Here is a 23107-nt window from a genome sequence, read left to right as displayed (position 1 = left end):
AAGACAACTAAGAAACTAGCTTTTAGTACTTTAAAGTCTGTTTCTCATAGGGGACTATCGACACGCTCCGGGTAAGGTAGAGGTGACAGCTTATCTGTGCCATACCCGGAGCATGTCGGTGACCACCACATGATCAACACTCGCCGGCATTACGGCCAGCAAGTTCCATGCATTGTAGATTTGTAGGTTTATTACTTCGATAAATGTTTACAATATACCCCCAGACTCACCTTGGCGACACGGCGTGCGTTCATGTAATCTCGGCTCCGATCGTCGATCATCTTCTTGGCAAGGTGCACGTTAATGCCCTGCGCAAAGAACACAAACGCACGATCGTCAAACAGTACCCGGCGCAGATGCAAGCTTCCAAGACTCCGAATAACGTCCTTCCCCCACACCTCCGATTAGCAAGGTTGGCTACGTATGGTGCGAAAGAAGTTCAACATACATACGTATATAACAAGAGCTGAAGAGTATGCAGAGAAGCGTGGAGAGAAACAGGAAGGGAACTTACACTCTGACAGACAAATGCAAGTCCGAGGTATCATGTTGACTGTTGAGAAAAAGTCGGTGGAATCGGGCAGCACACACCGCCAGACAGAATGATGCCCAACGGATGAGACTGGTGACAGCCAATGGCAGCTAACACATCGAGTGAAGACTAAACCCCAGGGGATGGGCGCCACGGTGGCTAGGAGATGTTAACTACCTCACCTGGTATACAGGAAGTCGTGGGTTTGATCCCAACCCTGACGCCTGCTGTGTAATTGGAGTTTGCGTGCCTCCCTCCCCATGGTCATGTGGATTTTTCTCCAGGTCCTCTGGTTTTTACCTCCACATTTAGAAACATGCGTTTTAGAGTATTTGGCTGCTATAAATGCCCACGTGATAAGCAACTTGTTGAGCTATCATTTGTGGCCAGGTCACTTCTGAAAAAGGGCTGTATAGCTCAGTGAGCCTTACCTGCTACAATTAAAAATTTGATTAGTTTTTAGTTTAAGCAATATGATCAGCTCGTGTTCAGAAGCGAGACGCACTGCTGCATTGTGGGACCATGAAGGATGGTACTGACAGAGGCAGGCCATCATCCAGCAGTTGATAAATAACATACCTGTCAACCCATACGGTTTACCCGTATTCTTGTACAGGGAAATTGAGTTTTCAGGTCCATACGGCGTGCAGCCATTTCAATACGGGCTAAGAAAATGTGTTTATTTATTTGTGTTTCTCCCTTGTGATGGGGCTTTGCAGGATTTATAAGGGCACATGGTGACTAATAAGGTCTAAATTGGTCAGTAATAAGGTAGGCACTGATAAGGGGTTGACAGGTATGAGATAATGGCTGCTTCTGCCGATGATGATGAGGGCGAGATGGCAGGATAACATGAGTCAGCTGGTGGTCTCGACGGGCACAGCGCCCCTTAACACGCGGAGAGTTTGCCGCTGCGTCTGCTCTCCGATTAGCGCGGTTGGCTGCGTACGGTGCGAGCAAACCTCAACGTGCGTACATGCGCTCACTCGAAGCCTCACCTCCTCGTATTTGTTGTAGTCTCGCCACAGGTGCTCGATGTTGATCATGGGGTTGACGCATCCACGCTGGTAGACCCTGCGCACGGCCGTGATGCGCTGGTTCTCCGCGTACGAGCCCACCGCCTCCCTACACAAAGATAAAAGCCTTTCAGAGACTGCTCTGGGGTTAGCGCTGTTAGCGAGCACCGATTAAGGTCGGCACTCAGGGCCGTCCAAAGGGGAGGGGGGTGCGGAGCCTGGGACAAATCACAGCGTGTGGGCCGCCCCCCCGCCGACGCTTTGAAACTAAACCAGAAGTATTACATTTGACACCACCGTGACGTCGAAGCACGGGCCCCCCCAAGGCGCGGGGCCCAGGGCAGCCGCCCAGATTCGCGGTATCCTAGGGACCCCTCGGCCGACATGGCACACGAGGTGATGCGTGGACTACACCACGTCCGGTCGCTTTGTCCGACCCAGTGCTGATGCTTCCAGCACCGTGTGTCAGGTACTCACGCGAGGCTGAATCGACCTAGAGGAGGCCCAAGACCGGTTCAGAAAATCACCACTGATGTGAGCCACGGCCAGGACTCGAACTCGGGGTGCCGGGATCGCAGTGCAGTGTGCTATCTACTGCACTTCCACTTCCAACCGTATGTAAATTCTCACACACGTGCAAAACAAGTGGTGTAATTATTTGAACAACATCTACCACGTCACTTAAGTGGCGGTTACATAACCGCTGAGCTTGTGCCAGACTAGGTGCACTTTGAGTGCCATGTTAAGCAGCCTTGCAAGAGAGACCCAAAGGCTTGAATAGACAGACCTTGGCAAATAATATTTCATAAAAGTACTTACACTCCCTTAAGGAAGCTGATGTAGTCAACCCAGATCTAAAAAAGAGAAACATTAAAACACTGGAATTAACGTCAGGTTTGCAATTGCAGTCCAAACACAATGATTTACCGCGAGGGTGTGCTGTTTCCTGCACGGCATCTTGATATGCGGTAACATTTATACAATTTACTTCAACCGATAAGCCGTGGGGGGGGGAGTTGGTGGGTGCCTTACTGGGTAAGACATGATGTCCATTCCAATCTTGTCCAGGGCAAAGTCATAGGCCTGAGCCATCTTCTCTCTAAGGCGAGGAGGGGAGCAGGGGGGAGGGGGTGGCGGGGAGGTTGAGAATAATTGTAACGTCCGTGCCCGGAGGTATCGCGTTCGTGGTCTCAAGTCTACATGCAAGAATCAGAATCAGAACATTTATCCTGGAGGAATCCGATGAGCTATAAACGTGTTTCACAGACGTCCGGCAAGCGATGCGGCACAAACCGCGCGTGCTTTCCGGCTAGCGCAGTGGCGGCGAGCTTGCTTTATAAACAACAGCTCTGTGACGCTGGGTTCTCTGAGCTGCATCTATTCGTCGGAGCTCATCCTGTGACTAGAAAGCCAATCTCTCTAGGTCAATGGTTCTCAAGGCGTGGACTCCGGGCACCACAGGGTGGACCGCGACGGTTCTCCAGGTGGGTCCACGGGGGCTGCGATGTCAACGCAGGTTGATCCGGACAATAACAAAAACGTTTATTACCCCTTTTGTTTCGGACATGAAATTAATATTTTTACTTACGACGTTTCATTTTTTAATTACATTAGGCAAACCACCCTGACCCTAAGATCTAGATGCCACCGCTAAAAACAAAACCTTATAACCGAGTTATATATATATATAAAAAAATAAATTCCGGTAAATACGAATCAATTTGTACTAGTGGTATTTAGAAAAGTGAATGCGTTTTGTCACCAGGGGTGGAGGGTGGCTGGGTGGTCCGTGGAAATGTTTTCTTCGACTGAGTGTCCACGGGCCAAAACAAAGTTTGAGAACCGCCGCTCTAACGCTAAGGCTCGCTGTTGGGCTAAAAGGGAGTTGTGGTCACTTGACACCAAAAGGCACGTCATTTCAATTTCAGTGGCTCTCTCGCAACCACTCCTATACACGTGGAGCGAAAGAACCCAGCCGAAAGCGGCAGCCACAACGCACGATAAATAGAATGAGCGCGAATGTACGTGTGTTGAAGGAAAACAAACTAAATACAAAAAAAAGTTCTAAAGAAAGAAGTTTTCAATCTTGATTTAGCGGTGCGTAACTCCCAGCGGCTTCTTAGAATGAAACGGTCGTGCCATGGCCATGTGTACGTATCCCTCTACTACTTCCTGTCCACTTCCTTAAAACCTTAACCAACTTCCCCCTTCCCCTTCCTAACCTTGCCCCACCCTTTCATCATCCTCCCTTGCCACCCATTCCTCTTGCCCTTCCTAACCTCGCCTCTCCCTTAGCCTATGATCACCATCTTTCTTGCCATCCCTTCCCCTCCCCAACACTCAAACCCCATCCCTATTCCCCAACAGCCAATAACTAGCGCACCATTTATAATTATTGTAAAGCGCTTTGACCAAACGCGCTATATAAATTCCTAGATAAGATACGATGTACGGGAGACAGTGTGTGTGGGGCCAGGAGCGAGTTTAATAAACCGTGAAAACAATCCGGCGGAGAGGCTCACTTGAAACTGGGCAGCTTTCCCTTGGTGTCGCGCACGTAGGTGAGGTAGCATTTCCACAAATCGATGTGCAGAACCTTCATGAGACATCGCTGGAACAGCTGCTCCACACAAAATAGCGGAGCCCCAGCGTTAGCGTTGGGCAGCGTTTCTCGGCGAGGGCACGGTTGCCATCGGCGAGCGTGCCACTCGATCCGGCCACAAAGCGTGGTGGGAGCGGTACCACGGCGCGTGGTCCAGTCGCAGGCATTTGTTGACCACACACGCACGCAACAACAACCACCGCCGCCATTCTAAAAGATGTGGCGGCGACGTCATCACGTCGCTTGCGCCAGGCTATGTGCACGTTAAGACCACGCGAAGTGTCGAACGCCCACTGGTAGGTCACGGGACAGACCCAGGTGCCATGGGTTGACTCACTGAGATGACTGGCCCGATGCATCACGTGCCCCCTACTGTGCCACACATGCGCACACAACACTAGGCAGACTAACACACACGCATACGCTCCACAAGCTCACGTTTGAATGTAGTGAACTAAAGAATGCCTGCACCACACTTTTCACTACCGAAACCATTTTTGTCACGCACTGCTCATGTGATCTTCTTGGTTCTTTCGGTAAAGTCACGTAGAAGGGAAGTAATAAAATAATAAAAATAAAACATAATAAAATAATTCTCACGTTTCGGCCACAACGCAAGCAGCCGTTCACCTGAGGAAGGCTGCTTGCGTTGTGGCCTGAAACGTCGTGAGAATTATTTTATGAAGTTTTATTTTTATTATTTTATTACTTCCCTTCTACGTGACTTTACCGAAAGAACCAAGAAGATGAATCCCTGCAGTCACGAAAGCTTTAAATCGAAATTTAACTGCTCATGTGATGTTACACCTTTAGGAATCTAAATCACAAGGGCATTCTGGACAAAGTTGAAGACTGGATTCATCATGGCTCAACCCTGCCAGAGATGAGCAGGAAATCACTATCAAGGAATAATTAAATGCACGCCGATGTTATTACGCGTAAATTTAATTTTAATCCAGTAATTTTTTTACATTTAATTATTTCCAGTATGCGGGACATCCCCCGTAGCCAGAAAATAACTCTAATTAGTCCGGCTTCGACAGGATTCATAGTCATAGCGAGGTTAACCCCAAGAAAACAACGATCGGTCGTGTTAAGAACCGACAAAGCAGCGAAAATCACAGCTCTTTGGTCTGGTCATTCCCCCCCCCTGACCCATAACAACGGTTGTCACGCAGCTTACCTTTTCTACTCTGTCAAAGTGTTTGGATTTTATCTGGAACGCAGCACAAGAGGGGAAAAGCATAGCAAAGTCATTTCTGCAGCACAGTAGGGGAAATCGACATGAAATGAACGCAAACACGACGGTACATTCTGGACTCACGCATCGCTCGCATTTCACGTGCAACGTCGCAAACTGAATTCAATTAACGTGCACCTACAATAAGTCACAGGGTTTTCACGCAGATTTATTTAAAGGTATGCACAAACTCACACGCCGTAACTTCAATAGAGCAAATCAACCGTCGATATTCACAGCGAAATAACTCAACACACTCGTCAACAACAAGGCGGGTCTAAAAACAAATACGAGTGTATATGGGCGACGTTTTGGGCAATGGGCCTTCTTCATAACGCATGGCATTTAAGAAAGTTTTAATTTCTGTAGTATATGCAAAAATGGGCCACCGATGTGCTATGAATAAGTCAGCATCAGTTTTGTTCCACGAATGCATACGCTGCACATCACACGAGTTGTAATGTTATGTACGCCACCAAAATATACACGGATATGGAAACACCAATATATAGCTTAATACAACAGTGGCCAGTATTATTCACGAGTTAAAAAGGTCCACTTTCTATATTCAAGTCTTGAAATTAATCAATCGCACACCAAACAACTCGGTGGACATATATGATCAAGTCCCATTCTCGTCAAGCTTCCGAGTCATCGTACGCGTGTAGACCACGCTGAAAATAGAAATTAAAGAGCGCTATTCCTCATCCAGTCGAGCAGCAGCATTGCGGTTCGCAGACTTCCCCCGCCTCCGTTTAAGCCCGGTTGTCCACGTAGGGTGCGAAGGAAGTTCAACGTACGTACACTTCTCTTCCATGGACCTGACGACCCGAGTTCATTCCTTGGCTCAGCCCACCGTCAGCGTCGAGTGATATCTGATCTGGCCATTTGGCTTCCAGCGTGGCGAGGTATGGTAAAACAACTCCCATGACTGGCATTGGTGCGGGGGAAGGTCTTCGTACAGCAGTGGACTGACAAAGTGGCTGAATTATTAAACAGTTTTAATCACCATTATCATTAATTTTATTTTCCGTTATGATGCCACGAGACGGCATCTTACATGTATATAAAGTACAAAAATATATTCCGATTTGTTTAGGAAACATGTCAGCTCTTGAGAAAACAACTTCTTGTCTCAAGTGTGAGGCGTCGTGATGGATGTGTAATGCATGATTAAATCGTGCCAGTCAGGTTTCACCAAAGAATAAACTAAACTATTTTTATTTTCAGAAGCGACCTGGCTATCACAATTGACGGCTCAATGAATTGGCTTATCACGTGGAAATTTATATCAGCCAAATAATACTCTAAACGCGCGATGTTGATTCTAGATGTGGAGGGAAAAACCGGAGGCACCGGAAAAAAATCCACGCGGCCACGAGGAGACGTGCACACTACAAATATAGAGCAGGCGTCAGCGTCGGGATAAAAACCACGTCCTCCTGTATACTAGGCTTGGCAGATAACATCTCGCCACCACGGCACCCCCAGAGACACGATGCACAAATTGAACTTACACTATATACAACCAATTAAACTAAATTTTCAAGGGTTATGGAAAAGATAATGCAATCTAAGACGAGATTTGAAATGTGACGGATTCTCTTTTCCCCCCCAAAGCCACGTTTTGTTTGAACAGCCGAGAGGAAGACGTGGCGTTGCGTGATGTCAGTGTAACGCGATACGAGCGCGCGGAAGGATGTAGCCGACAGAGCGAAATCGACGGAGATCTCATTCCTCGTGTTAAAAACACTGCCGACACATTCGTCAAACAACGCTGCCCTAAAAAGGAACACTACACAACAGGTGCCGTTTTGGGTAACGAAGCTCCTTCAGAGCACACCAGAGGCCAGAGACCTCTCATGTCGTTATTGACGTGTTTTTGACATCTTTAACAAAGATCCTTAATGTATGTTTTTGTTGCCTTTCCTCTACAACTATTGCACTGCTACATTTAACGACACGGGTTTGGCAACGTAGGCCTTTGCTTGATACGCTGTAGAGTTGCGGTACTTAGAAAAATGTACACCCCCTTTTTCCACCCACTGCTGAATGAAGGCCTCCCCCTTTGCCACGGCGGTCATGGAAGATGTTTGCCCATACTTCACTGCGCTAGCCAGCACAGGTTGAACGTGAAGGAAGAGCCAAGAGGACCTGTTCAGATACCGCTCGCCCACCGATGTTAACCGTGGCCATGAACCTAAACCCATGACGCCGGGTTGTTCGTACGGTCGGTCGCCGACACGCTGCGGTTGGCTACGCACGGCGCGAAAGAAGTTCAACATACGTACATGCAGATGCCGAGCGTGTCGATGACCACCTAAGAAAAACCAGATTTGACACAAGTGCTAAAATCTAATTTCACAGCGGGGCCTTTATGAACCAATGCACCAACGTCCCCGCCCGACTCTCCTCCCAAACGTCCCGTTAACAGCGCGATCGGCGCAATCTTTACGTTGCACCGCAGACAAATTCCCGTCGCAAACCAGCTCCTCCTCGGTTAACGGAGAAGCCTCCGGTGCCGGCGAAGCGAGGGCAGCGCTAACTTCATGCAGTAGCCGTCCGATGGAATGGGATCCATGGCCAGGGTGGTTGAGCCAGAGCCACACAATGCCATAGTAATTCGCGACTGGCTCGTCGACCGACGATCGGTGCGGTTGAGCGCGACGGTACGCAGAGCGATGTCGAGCGACGACAAAGCAACACTGCTGGCAACAGTTGCTCTGCGCCAAGTGTGGGGTGGGATTTACTGAAGGCGGAGCAATCACACCCGAGCAAACAGTTGCAAGCAACTGAATCGGTCTCGTGACTGGGCGTCTCGACGACTGGTTGAGCGATCGGTTGTGTAACTTGGTTGCAGGCAACTGAATCGCTCTCACGTGTGGGCATCTCTAAAACCAGTTAAGCGATGAGTTGCGCAATTGGGTTGCTCGCAGTAGAGACAAGACTAACTGCAAGCGACTTGTCACCCCATACTTCAAAACCATGCGACACTTGCGAAATACGGTTGTTACAATCCTGATGCAAGTGTGGGGGGGGGGGGGCGGTAGCTAGCTAACCAGAAAGAGGGCAGGAATTGGTTGTGAGGGGCACGGCAAAGACACACGATAGTGTAGTTGCAGCCAACAAAGTTGCATGATGTAGAGAGCGATTGTGTTGCGTGACCGATCCCGGAGGTGGGAGCAGCCCTTTACACAACCAACAGATGGCATCTTTAAGACACCATCAGGCAGCGTAAAGGCAACAAAAGTTTTTTTTGTTAGACCGTGTAAATGTGTCGTTAAACCCACCACCAGCCGATAAGTAAGGTTTGTCACGTAAACAAAACGTGCAAATGAGTTACTCGTACAGCACACTGATGTGTTGGGAGAATAAACCCACGACATTTACAATTCGAGTATGACTTTTCTCTGGTGATTACAACAACCTCATCAGGCGATAGACAGAATTTTTAGTCCTCCCGTATCGGTCTTAAATAGGGGGGTAAAGGTGATGTCATCACTGTGAGCCTTTCAGGTGCGATGACCCTGAGGGGGGTTAATCTTGTCACAGAAGTTACAATGGATCACGTACAGCTGAGAAAATGGAAGTACCTTTTATTGGCTGGGTTATGGTGTCACGACACATTTTTATGTATGCAATCTAACACAAAAAAAACTTGATTAAGGACATTGGTCGTGAAAGCCTGCGTGTTAAAGAGTAAAGGCGACCATAAAGGGGGCCCCGAGAGAAAATGTTTCCGCTCCGTGGCGCTGCAGAGCGGAGCAATAATGACTGCTCCACCGGTTCTCCCCCGAGACAAAACGAGAGCTGTTCCCCCCCCCGTGTGAAATAAAGAGTGGCCAATGTAATATTACTTTTTTTTACTTGCATTTTTAAAAACTGGGATGAAAACAAACCACACGTCGGACCGGTGGTCAAATTGCACTTCATGGTGAACCCAATTAGCCGTCGCCACGGAAGTATTCAACGCCGATCCAATCGCAGTTCTAATTTGGCGATAGTAAAAAGGTGATGTTTATATCCCGTTACCCACGGCAATTATTCTTGCACGCAAGATGGGGGCCATCCATTTAGTAGGTACGCAAAAATCTGTCAAAACCTGACCACTCGTGCCCTCCCTGTACGCAACGCGTACTTTTACACCCCCACCTGCGTATGTACGCCTGACGCACCCCCCCCCCCCCCGAATACTATAGAATGGCCGATATTTAATCCACGCAGAAACGATCAATAATATTAACGTGTTTAAGCAGATAGTCCACCGCCGACTGCATTTTCGAGGCTTCACCCACCCCCCCCCCCCTGTTTCCGATGCGTACGCACATTGGCAGTAGACCCCCCATATGCACGCGTACGCATTTGGGTTAACCCCCTCCCCCCTCCATGCGTGTGTACTAAATGGATGGCCCCTATCCCACATGGAGCACGATGTTTCCTGAACATCTTTAATCCGTCAGTCCTGAGATTACAACTGTAGTTGTCAGGAAGACTTTTATAGTGTGGGATTTCGCATCAAAGTTATGATTCGTAGTTGATTGCTTGGATAAGGCCACGTCAAGACTTGTCCGTTTTCGCGTTTGTGTCCTGCAGTAAGATGTGAAATATTATATTACACGATTGCTTATAAAACTCCCCGCACCTCCGATTATCACGGTTGTCTAACGTGCGTTGCGAAAGAAGTTCAACATCCATACATGCTTCTCTCGCTATCTTGGTAGATGCAAAACATTATCGCTGGCCATAACCCAGGAAACAGGCCTGTACCCATCAGCCCCTGGCCTCCTCTCCACTTACAAATCAATAAACCGTCGCGATTCAAGAATCAATTATTTATTTTACACCATGGCGCATCGTAGCACCTCTGGAAGCTGCAGGTCACGTGAACCCAATATTTTACGCAAATTGGAAATACACGATTCTCAAGTGCAGCTCGAAGCACGTATCATAAAAAAAAAAAATCGCAGAGGCTAAGGAAACCGATTATCGTGCGTAAATGCCGCACAAATTGCGCGGATCCTAAAAAAAGTGCGCAAGTTAACAAAAATGGTGACTTTTAAAAATCCTGACATGAACCTTTATAGCCCCTTACCTGCACGGGAGAGCAGGAACAATTACCACCATGAAAGTAAAGTGATAAAAAGAAATACGTTCTTGCTAATCCGGCTTGTATTGTTGCCAAGATAACAGGACTGTGTTCCTGTTTTACTGGTATAACAGCACTATAATCGTTTCCTTTTTAAAAAAACACATAACCTTGAAATCATAACCATTCACAGAATAGCATTGATACTCGAGGAGTAACACAGTACAAGCTTGACTCAACACGTTGCCAAATGTTTTTGCCGTATTTTTGGCCTGAAGATAAAACGTACCAATGCTTATTCCCAACGGAGTAAAACGCATAGGCAAAATGTTTTGGCCATAAAAATATGCAAATCTGGCTCCATGTGTGCAGTCATCTACTCATCTACAAATTCCCCGGATTAAACAGCCAAATTGCAAACAATGGAATGAATTGTGGATTTAAGTGTATTCTGTGAATGACATATTAGTCCTATTCATGTAGACAATGGTCGATTAAATTAATTCTCGTAGTTACAGAAGGGGTTGGCAAAGCTGACCTTTTCGCAAACGTAACTGGGAGTCTTTGCTTATGAACAAAACTAAGAAAATACGGAAAGTTTAGCCACCATAAATAAATGATGGCCCGGAGCTTGATTGGTTTCGCAAAATGTAAAGTTGTAACCTGCCTCAAAAAAGTCGCACCCTAAACATTTAAAAGGCAGATAAAGCCCGCACACGTTTCTTCTAATTTGGTTAGACTTACATCTGGTCCAACACCATGTGAGACTAGAAAAGCTGTCTCTCGGGTGTGGACCAATCAATTCCTCAAGGACAGTGCATACATTATCAGAGTTGTGTTTTTTGTTTGCATTCCGACCGCAGGTATTGTAGTCAATGCAAACATGACTCCTTGTAAAAAAGTGTCAGTTTTGTTGCCAGATAAAAGAGTAAAAAAACAATTATCATATTTTGCTTTTGCCAGTTGTGATTAGAAAGCAAGAGGTAGGCCAGTTGATGGTTCAACTCCAATGTCGCTTGAGTTAAGAGGTAGACTACAGATCGCAATTGGGTTATATTCGCCAAGAGGTGCTTGCTTGTTCACTATATGCCTGCCGCATATCTTTGCAGAAGAGATAACGCAAACATTACAAATTCTAATCAGACTGCATGTACTCCGAACCAGAGATATTTCATGCCTTCTTGTGCAATTATCCAGCAAATAGTAATTGTTTGTTTAAATTGGAAAATATAATTAAATTAAACATGACCAGTCATCCCTCAAGTGACATTGCCTGGTAATTGGCTTTTCCTATTAAAATACATTACGCTGAACACATCACGAAGCTTGGCCAAATTTGCCTTGACAATTGGGGACTGGTGTCACATCACTCACTACAGGGCGTAGACTCCCATAACGAGGAAGCAATGCCCATCAAAGATTTGTCCTCCAATACAAGGATTCCTATCTGTAAATGATCTTACCACTGACACCCTCCCGTCACATCCTTGTGGATGAGAGGCATTATACACTAGTATGCTCCCACATTAGCAGACGCCAAGAATTGTTGATGAAGACTACGCTCGAGCTGACATATTGGACTAGAAGTTTCTAAACGCCAAGAGAGCCCGACCATTTGAACTCATCTCATTATATCGTACCTTAATCCACAGTGCTTTAGAACAATTATAACTTTTCGATTTAAAGCTTTCGTGACTGCAGGGATTCATCTTCTTGGTTCTTTCGGTAAAGTCAAGTAGAAGGGAAATAATAAAATAATAAAAATAAAACATAATAAGGACTGCTGCTTGCGTTGTGGCCGAAACGTCGTGACAATTGTATTTTATTATGTTTTGTTTTTATTATTTTAATATTTCCATTCTACGTGACTTTACCGAAAGAACCAAGAAGAACAATTATAACATTGTACGTAAGGTGACAGTGGTTAAAATAAAGAGTGGGAGTGTAAAAAGTGATGTAGTTATGGTTATGACAGTGAGGACCGGTGAGGGTTAAGGAGGGGTTGGAGTAGTGATAGGAGTAGTGATAGGGGTAGTGATAGGGGTAGTGATAGGGGTTGTGGTAGGCGTTGGGGTAGCGATAAGGTTTGGGGTAAACCTGGTCGTAGCTAGAGGGTAACAGTAAGCTGGGCAAGGGAGAAGAGATGATGGGGGTTGTTTGAATGGAGGAATGGAAGCCGGTTGTTATAGTGAAGGTGATTCTTTCATGTGCTCCAGTGGGAGTTGGTTCCAGTGAAGGGGAGCAGAAAAAGAGCGAGAGAGTGAGACTGGGCGCAGGGCAATCGCTAAAAGTTCATCTCCAATGTGAATTTATCACACCTTATTAAAAAAACCGACTGACATTAACATGACTGTTGCTGTATATACAGTATGCATATCCTTGCTATATAAAAATATTTATTCAAGATATCTTTGATAATTTGAAGCTTTCGTGACTGCAGGAATCCATACTCTTTGGTTCTTTCGGTAAAGTCACGTAGGGTAGAAAAAATAATTATTTTAAATTATTTATCCTACAATCAAAAAAAGACAATGTCAAGAGCGAGAGAGTGAGACTGGGCGCAGGGCAAGTGATGTGCAGAGAGCGATGGTAGAGATTGTAAGCCTATCAATTTTCACTATTTGGATGTTAATTAGAAATGTTTAGACAATAAATGTTTTAGGGATCACATGGATTACAAACGGCGAGCTAAAAGAGAAACACGAGGACATGCGGCTGAAAATGAGTCAAAGTGAACGGCGTTTGCGGTCACGCGGAAAAGAGAACGCTGCTCGTGCACGCCGACTTAAAAAGTCATGCTGACGTAATTTTGCGACAATACGGCTTGCGAAACTTTAAACCCGAGACACTGTAGTCGTGACAGTGGTACAAAGCGTACATCATTTGCGTATAATGTACTGTGATGTAAATCTAAAAATTAGTACCCCCCCATCTAACAAAGGTACAGCAGCCTCCTCTCGCTAGACGTGCCGTGTTCTTTCTCAAAGACGTCGGCGATCGTGGCCTTCCTTCCCTTGAGCTCTCTCCACGATATTTACTCAAAATACTTCTATCAAATGCTCCGAGTTGCATCCAATTATTCAAATTGCTCAAGATATTTAATTTGCCGCGTTTCCCCGGCTTCTTGTACCTATAAATTTCCCAGTCAGAACATGAGATCCATGGCTGCGTCAGTGAGTTAATAGAATTTAAATCAACAAAGCAGCCACGTAACCTGGCAGCTTCTGGAATAAATTCATGGTGGTGCAGTTGCCAAAACATTCTCCCCCAATATTACAATCTCAACAGGCCTGTCAGTTGAGGTTAATAAATTGACCTACATAAGATTAACTTTAAAACAAAGAACCACATTTCTGAGAGAAATAATTTTGCTGCAATAATCCTCCCACGATGATGCAAGCAGGCCGGATTAAGGTTCTTGTAGGCCCTAGGCACTCGTTTCTATAGTCGGGACTGCCGCCCCCCTACCCCCACCAATGTTACTACTGGCGCTGTCACTCGCTTGTTTCACGCGTAGCACAAAAACGCCTCGTCCTCCCCCTTGCACTGCTACTCTCTATCGAGAATGACATTGTACGAAAAGCACAATTTGACGATGTTATTTGCTAATTTTGCAATGAAAAAAATCGCTAAAAGTTCATCTCCAGTGTGAATTTCTCACACCTTATTAAAAAAACCGATTGACATGACTGTCGCTGTATATACAGTATGCATATCCTTGCTATATAAAAATATTTATTCAAGATATCTTTGCTATTTTGAAGCTTTCGTGACTGCAGGAATCCATACTTTTTGGTTCTTTCGGTAAAGTCACGTAGGGTAGAAAAAATAATTATTTTAAATTATTTATCCTACAATCAAAAAAAGACATGGTCACATTTTTTTCGGAGGCCCTTGAGTTTTTGTATAAATAAAGACCTTCATCTGTATGTCTCACAAACCTCTCGGGTACTTCCGAACGAGGTACAAAACTGAAATTTGGTACATATGTAGCTTTTAGGATGCAAACTGGAAGAAAATCAGAAAATCCGAGATTTTTTATTTTAAGGCCCCAAAATCTCGATTTTAAGTGCTCCATAAACATGCTTGTGCATGTCATTCAGAAACCGTTCAAAGTATATGATTGCGTTTTTTTTCGTTTGATAGAGCATTAAACAGCAAAATTAAATTAAAGTGAGAACCATTGTTCTCTTTTATTGTTCTTGAGATATTTCGGATTCAAGCAGTTTTGAACGCTAAAATACGTATTTTATGTTCATATCGGAAAAATTTGAATACGGTTAAAGATAAGAGCTCCCCATCACAGAGAATCAAGTTAATTAATTTGTTATAATACAAAAATTGTATCTTTAAATTTAGCGGTTTCTGATGGGTACATCATTAAATATAAGTTGAATAAAGTCGTCAATCGTTTTTTTGGCAAAAAAATATAAAAAATTGTAGTTGTTAGCAGAGGTGGGACAAAGTCATTGTTATGCAAGTCCAAGTCGAGTCTGAAGTCATCAAATTCATGACTCGAGTCTGACTCGAGTCCAAGTCACATGACTCGAGTCCACACCTCAGAGGTGGGACAAAGTCATTGTTATGCAAGTCCAAGTCGAGTCTGAAGTCATCAAATTCATGACTCGAGTCTGACTCGAGTCCAAGTCACATGACTCGAGTCCACACCTCAGAGGTGGGACAAAGTCATTGTTATGCAAGTCCAAGTCGAGTCTGAAGTCATCAAATTCATGACTCGAGTCTGACTCGAGTCCAAGTCACATGACTCGAGTCCACACCTCAGGTTGTTAGTGTCTGATCGTAGATAAAAATGGTAAAAAATCATATCAGGCAAATTATATATTTAAACGTGTGCCTGGCGAAGACAGGCTTTTATTATGAATTAGTTGAATTCGATCTAGATCCAAGCATTTTCTCGAATTTCCCTGGACACATTCTGAAGGCGGATGTCACTCGAGTTGAATTTGCATTTTACTTTGCATTGAAATTTCACTGTTTCCTCATTGCACCCTCAAAGGTACCAGGTAGGTGCACCACCCACCATCCCAGACTGCACTTTAGACCCTAACAGCCACATGTCAATAATGTGGGCAGACAGACAAGTGACATCACGAGGCCTTTGTGTAATAGCCTACAAAGATAAATAGCTGATAAAGCTTCAGAACTCTGTTTTAGAGGCACAGACAAACAAGGGGGGGGGGGGGGGTGGTTAGCTTCACATTAGCACGCCAAACAGCCCTCAGAGCTTTGTCTGCACGTTCCTTCATAAAGAGCCCGAGACCAACTCGGACCAGCAGACTTGCAAAGTTTCAGAGAACCTGTTAATATCTCAGATCTGTGGCCTAGATAAAAAAAATATCGAGCTTTGAGTTTACTTATCCGCCACTGGGTAGTAATTTCCACGGTGTTATTTTTATTTCTACGCATTACCTCACCATCACATTACAAATGGGCGCACACAAACAGTATCACTGAAAGTTCCCAATCGTAGTCACAGCCATTCCTGTGCAGGTGCATGAACACACAACCACAAAAAGTGTCTGTATCCATACATACATGAGTGCATACATCCACCCTTCCACACATACAAATGCATGCACACACACACACAAAGATCGCCGTATAGCCTTAACAGACTGTTGGGGCACGTAAACTAAACTAACTTTTTCAGAAGCAACCTGGCCACATGATAGCTCAACAAAGTGGCTTATCATGTGGACATGTACAGCAGCCACATACTCTAAACGCATGTTTCTAAATGCGGAGGGAAAAACCGGAGGACCCGGAAAAAAACACATGACCATGGGGAGAACATGCAACCTCCAAATATAAAGGCGTCAGTGTCAGGATCGAACTTACTCCTGCATATCAGGCGAGGCAATAACATCTCGCCACCATGGCACGATGTTCACTGCTTGTTAGCAAACACCAATGAAGGCTGGTACGGTACACGAGGGGGTGGGTGGTCCGCACCACGCCCAGTCGCCTTTGTCTCCCCAGTGGTGTTATTTATACACTGTACCAGGTACTCATTTGAGGCTTAGTCGACCTAGTGGAGGCCCAAGACCAGTTCAGTTAATCGTCACCGGTGTTGGCTGTGAGCGAATGAATATGCGCAATTACACTCTACAACATACCCCTGTTATACTGCCACACGCAAGTGCATTTAACAGCATGCACGCAGGCCACGTACATTCAAGTGCAGTTTCACAAGCATACGCAACGATTCGCACATGACCATGCCACTTCAGTTTGCCACGACACAAACCTCGCACTGGCGCATGCACACGCACATTTTTATTCATGTTCATTGCTGTTTTAATGTATTTTCATTCATCCAAACTTACTCACTAAACTCTTCAACTTTGCTGTGAAGCGTGTTGATACGTTTCTGTTTGGATGCAATTAAAATTAAGATTGTGACCATGACACACGCTCATACATTATTCCACATACTATGCGCACCGCACACACACCAGTGTATTTTCAAACGCAATCTTATTCATACATGCATCCATTGCCATACCCAAGTGCATATATTTGCAGACAACATCCATCATGCATACACATATGTACACTCATTATATTCATTCAATTGTGCATGCCCATTCACATACCGCTCTTCACTCATGATTGCATGCACAAACATACAAAAGCCCAAACACACACACACACCAATAGGCGCACGTAATATTGTATCTGCAAAATATTGCAAAACACAAACGTATTCACACATACACGAAACAAAAGTTTAAAATATACTAACTCTACATAAAATGGTATACAAATAAATAGACTTAATAACATGATCTACAAATAACCCTCAATTCACGATGGCTATCGGCGGCATATAACCCTGTTATATGCATCGCTGATCTGAGCAAACCGAAAGCATTCACGAAAACATATCTTAACGTAATCACGTGACCTACAGCAAATATTTTTCCAAAACAGTCACAGTTATTTAGACATTGTCACACTAAACAACACGCACGCACATATTTTAGAAGCAAACGTAAATGGTTTAAGAGATTAGATAAAAGTTGCACTTTAAATAAACATGAGGCGAAAACTCGCTCTGGGTATTGAGGACAAGGAAACACTTGTGTGGGATAAGATGTACTATTGAAATATATTAGAAATAAAAGGACACTTTAGCCCAAAAATAAATTGACACAGGAGTCAGGAAATTCAGACAACCACAAGTGAATAAAAGTCAGGGCCACACAGCCAGACGTTAATATACACATTTTAATGTTGTTGCAACTCCAACATGCAACAAACATTTCTTTGCAATATGATTGCTTGATATATATAAAAAAAAGTATTTTCAATACCCACCACGTATGATTGTTTAAAAATAATAATATAAATATATATCGCTAAACCCAATCACCGACAACATACCATATTTTCTCTTATTTGGTAAACATTACAGTTTCTTTACAAGGGTATAATATTTTGTTCGGACGACTTGAATAATATTCACACAATTTGATATAATTTCACCGTTTTTCACGCTAACCGTATGAATTCAAAACGTGAGGATTCCTATTTTTTGGCACGGCAGACCAGGTTTTCTTGCAGACTCAGCGGCAACAAAAAAAACGCAGCGCCTGCTGTCTCCGCCGCAGTGCAAGAAAACGCTGGAAGGGAATATGTTGAAGATACTCACACGAGTGAATCTGAAAGTACGTAGCCAAACGGCACGGTCGTACATTATCTCTTTTGGCCCACGGCTTAACGCGGCTGTGGGTGACTGGGTTTTTTTTATAATACCTGCGTTTACAATAGGGGAGGGAAAATTGGTTAAAATTGCAATGTAAAAAAAAACATTGCCAGTATCGGCAACCTGCATTCGACGAACGTAAAATAACTGTCAGTTTTTTTTAGTTTTGCAATGTGTAAACAAACCAAAAACTTGACGAAATTGTCATTTTCGCTACAACACTGCGTGTTGCAACAGCAAGGCAGCACGATGCAAATAAAGCGTCCGGAAACGCATAATTACAAAGCCAATGTACAAATAATAATTTAAATATATGGCGTTTTTTGTTAAAAGCAATGTTATATGCATTGTGCATTTATAGCTTTACCCTCAAGTGATAACACTGGTAAAGAAATTAAAAATAAAAATAAATGTAAAAAGATAGTAACCTCTGCCTCTATGTAGGTCTTCCAGTATCGACCAGAATTGGTGAATTGGTTAACGAGCCGCTCCAGGATGCGCCGGGCCTTGTCGGGAACTTGATTCTGTGGGATTGGGTCAGAAGCAGACGGGGAAAGGGCAGAAACACAGACGCACGCACACGCTCGTAAAGAGGCAGCAACAAAGACCAACACTCGCCCCACAGCTCCACACAACGCTGAGCAGACTGTCGCGGCTATACCAAGCCGAATTGCGTTGCGGTCGCAATGATAGAACCGAAGCATTCAAAACGAATAGAACAACATTTCTAAAAGTGTACGTATGCAACGTGCGTTGCCAACCGTGATAATCGGAGGTGAGGGGGGGGGGGAAGGACAAACTAAATAGAAAAAAAAGTTCTAAAGAAATTAGTCCATGTAATAAGCTCATATCATACGCAGTGCATACTCTTGCAATGTATCAACTTCTGCTCAGTAAGTTGCAGACATGGGAAGTGTCAATATATATGGACCCACAAATAAAATTGGATGAAATTGTTACAGATAAAATTATGATTGCGCATAAGCGTGATGGCGGGAATCCCAGAGTAAAAAAAAACAGTCACCACTTATGAAAAATAGAGGTATCATAAGGTAGCCCATGATATAGCCTGTGCTCACTCCGAGCTATAAATGCTCTGATACGTGCAGTGTCTTTGTACTGTTTGCCTTTTAGCGTTGTTCTCTGGTCCGACAATGGTGAGACTAGGCCATAACGAAGCCTGTCTCTGGTGTAGGCCAATGAATTTCAAAGACAATGCCATATACAGTAAAACCTTGGATTGTGAGTAACTTGGTCTGCGAGTGTTTTTCAAGACGAGCACATTTTTAAAATAAATATTCATTTGATAGACGAGCGAGGTCTTGCAATACGAGTAGTACGTGTATACGCTTTGTCTGCCGAGCGTCACGTGATCACAACTGATATAGGAGTGCTTTGATATACGAGTGCTTTGGATTACAAGCATGTTTGCTTGCATGTTCACCACAAGTGCGTGTGGTTAATGCTGACTTGATTCCTTGCAAAAGATTTCCGTTTGGTGTTTCAACATCTAAACACCTCCTGTTTTATATTGCCAGAAAGGGCAAAAACTATTCTTATTTTTCAATCAATAGAGGTGATCCACTTATCCATTCCACTACAGAATAATGTAAAACACATAAATTGTGACAATTGTCATTTCGTCAAAAATGAAGTGTATCGTGAGAATATATATTTTGGAAATCCATGTTGTTGGCCATTATCTCTAATCCTTCAAATAAAAGTCAAATGTATATAATAAAAACTCAACATTTTTTTGATGGAACCAATTGAATGATTGAGAGAATTTCAGTATTTTGAAGAAAATACCTTTATAATAAACTGGAAATCAATTCTAAATTTATATACAGCAGATGCTGAGGAGTGACTGAAATTTTCAATGTCACAATCACCTTGGTACACTTCCTCGGTGTATTTTATCGAAACCAACCGAACATCGATGTCCGACAACTCCTCCTATCCGCAATAAAGCGGTGAGTCGTAAGAGTGTGTGGTTAAAATAAGCTTTTGTTCTCAGATTACTTAGAATTAAAAATTATCAGCGTGCTGTGTAACTGAAGCGATAACATAAATACACACAAAGTGCGTGAAATAGTGCGGTCTCCATGACTATTCGATGACTTCGCAATTTCAGGGTCATGATTCGATTGAAGAAGCATTTCAACGAAAGGTTAGTGTCTCTAACGGCTGCAGGGATTATGTTTAATGATGACACAAGAAAAGCTATTTTTACATTTGCAATTTTTTGCGGAATGCATTACGAACTTTAAGAATCAATATAAATAAATTTGTCAGTGAATCATTCTAGCCCTTATAGTGATATTAACAAACAAAAAGCATATCTTTGTTTACAATGGATGAGGTTGATTGAGTGGCTCCATAGAAACCAACCGATAAAAAAAAATTAAACTATTAAACTATTTTATAATTTTACCAGGGAAGACCCACTGAGCTACATAGCTCTTTTTCAAAGCAAGTGGTTTAATCATGTGGAAATGCATAGCAGCTAAATACTCTAAACGCACGTTTCTCAATGTGGAGGGAAAAACCGGAGGACCCGGAGAAAAATCCACACAACTACGGGGAAAACATGCTAAACTCAAAATATACAGCAGGCGTCAGGGTCGGGATCGAACCCACGACCTCCTGTATACCAGGCGAGGTAGTTAACATCTCCTAGCCACCGTGGCACCCTAGACCACCATGACTGCCTCGATATCGCAAGGAAAAGTGGTTCTCCTTTGTGGCCTGCAATTATACCAGGAAACGTTCCCTTGACATGCAGTCCCTGTTCAACGTTATCCTTCATCATTCTTATTTTAGCCAGGCACCAAAGCTAAAGATTTTGGGTAAGCCTCACATTTTATTGGGTTATATTTAATTTTGTTTATTAATCACAACTTAAGTCGCCGCCCCGCAACCCCGATCCAATTCTACATACCCCTCGCGGGAGAGCAGGTAAAACTCATGAGTGCAAACTGAGCTCTTAATTCTGTCAAGATACACAACTCATCTGTATTCCCCAGGGCTGTCCAACACAACGTTTGAAGCTACGTTGTGAAATAACACCTCTTTAGTTGTTTTAGGCTTCAACTTCCTTAAGGTATTTAATCAAAAGCTAAAAAACACTCTCCGTTTCTTTTCTTTTTTTTACGAGGCGTATACTCCTGCAAAGTCGATAAAAGCCCATTGCATCGCACGCGGAGCCACACAAGTTTCAATGAGAGGACAGCATCTGCAATTGAATGTTAACCTGATGCTGCATCCCATTAGGGTCAAATCGGCAGATGAGTGGGGGAGTGTTGCACGGACCACAGCAAACTGCCCATTGCCTCCCGAATTCTCATGTTTTTTCCAGATACTAATTTTAAGACCTAAGCAACAATGGGAGACACCATTAGAATAATTTGTATTGCCTGTTAATGCCAAAGGCTCACAGAACCAGTCTAATGAACCACATTGCGAATAACACTGGTCTACAATTTTGAGATGTCATCTGCTTCAGAGATTAGATGTGCTGTTTATTATGGATTTTGATATGCTGAATTCAAATATGACAATTAAAACAACTGATTTACAATTTACATCTATGTATATTGTGTAGATAGAGTTTTACTCAAATTGTAAACCTTGGTCTTTTCATGCGTTTATGGTTACTTTACATGATAACATGTCACCTGTCCTGTTCATGTAACACTTAAAAAATAAGCACAATGGGTTAGAAATAAAATGTATTATGAAACAAAAGGCAAAAAACTATTATATGTATATATGTACATAGTTTAGTCCTTATTCAGTGTCTACTCGGCGCTTCTTGGTTTGTCTCTTGTATTCATTAAATGGAGCATCTCTTGCCACTGTCCAGCAATAGTCTGCAAGCATTGATGGGTGCCCATTTGCACCGATAGCGTTTCTCCATTTTTGCAATGTCGTGGTGAAATCGCTCGCCAGGCTCGTCGTTCACTGCTCCGCAGTTCGGTGGGAAAAAAAAATCTATATGAGAGTGCAAATAATGGATCTTTAGTGACATGTTGCAACTAAGGCTTTTGTATGCCTTGAGGAGGTTTGTCACCAACTCCCTGTAGTTGTTTGCCTTGTTTCCGAGAAACTGTGTTGCTACTAACTGGAAGGCGTTCCATGCCATCTTTTCCTTGCCACGCAGTTCACTGTCAAATGCATCATCTCTAAGAAGTTTACAAATTTGAGGAACAACAAAGACACCTACCTTGATTTAAGCTTCACTTAACCTTGGAAATTTTCCACGGAGGTACTTGAAAGCTGCTTGTGTTTTGTCCATGGCTTTGACAAAGTTCTTCATCAGACTCAAGGGTGGTAACAAAATCTTCCTTGATTAACAAGTGGTGGATGCTGAACACTTTTCCTCCCAGGCTCCAATGACTGTCACGAGTGGCCAATCTATCTTGATGTAGTGGGAATCTCTCGCACGACTATCACCATTCGCAGAGAAAACAGCAGTACTTTGTGTATCCAGTCTGCAGACCAAGCAAGAGAGCAACCTTCAAATCGCCACAAAGCTGCCCCTGATGTTGGTCATAGTTCATGCACCTCAAAAGTTGTTTCATGTTGTCATAGGTTTCCTTCATATGGACTGCATGGCCAACTGGAATTGATGGCAAAACATTGCCATTATGCAGCAAAACAGCTTTAAGACTCATCTTCAATGAATCAATGAACAGTCTCCACTCATCTGGATCATGAACGATGTTGAGGGCTGCCATCACATCATTGATGTTGTTTCAGGCTACAAGATCACCTTCCATGAAGAATGGAACATGATCCTTTTGACGATCACAGAACATAAAAACCCTAACATCACCTGCCAGGAGATTCCACTGCTGCAGTCTGGAGCCCAACAGCTCTGCCTTACTCTTGGGTAGTTTC

The 23107-nt window shown here is 43.8% G+C and overlaps 2 protein-coding genes across 2 annotated transcripts in view; both read right to left on the bottom strand.

The window, feature by feature from the left end:
- BCL2L14 (BCL2 like 14) overlaps window positions 1-23107 on the bottom strand; it is a 209774-nt gene that overhangs the window by 120927 nt on the left and 65740 nt on the right. The window lies entirely within an intron of this gene.
- Window positions 1-23107, bottom strand: part of CSTF3 (cleavage stimulation factor subunit 3) — a 51505-nt gene that overhangs the window by 15789 nt on the left and 12609 nt on the right. Inside the window, exons 3-9 of the mRNA XM_061548910.1 lie at window positions 18634-18729; window positions 5334-5366; window positions 4071-4168; window positions 2581-2647; window positions 2368-2402; window positions 1531-1657; window positions 231-308 (exon numbers count right to left, since the gene is read on the bottom strand). Of these exons, the coding sequence (XP_061404894.1) occupies window positions 231-308; window positions 1531-1657; window positions 2368-2402; window positions 2581-2647; window positions 4071-4168; window positions 5334-5366; window positions 18634-18729 (534 nt within the window). The remainder of the gene's footprint in view (window positions 1-230; window positions 309-1530; window positions 1658-2367; window positions 2403-2580; window positions 2648-4070; window positions 4169-5333; window positions 5367-18633; window positions 18730-23107) is intronic.

The sequence above is a fragment of the Lethenteron reissneri genome, chromosome 2 (genome assembly GCF_015708825.2).
Source record: "Lethenteron reissneri isolate LAM-NWPU_2019-01 chromosome 2, ASM1570882v1, whole genome shotgun sequence".
NCBI classification, from domain to species: Eukaryota; Metazoa; Chordata; class Hyperoartia; order Petromyzontiformes; family Petromyzontidae; genus Lethenteron; species Lethenteron reissneri.
This window is presented reverse-complemented; position numbering and strand designations above follow the sequence as displayed.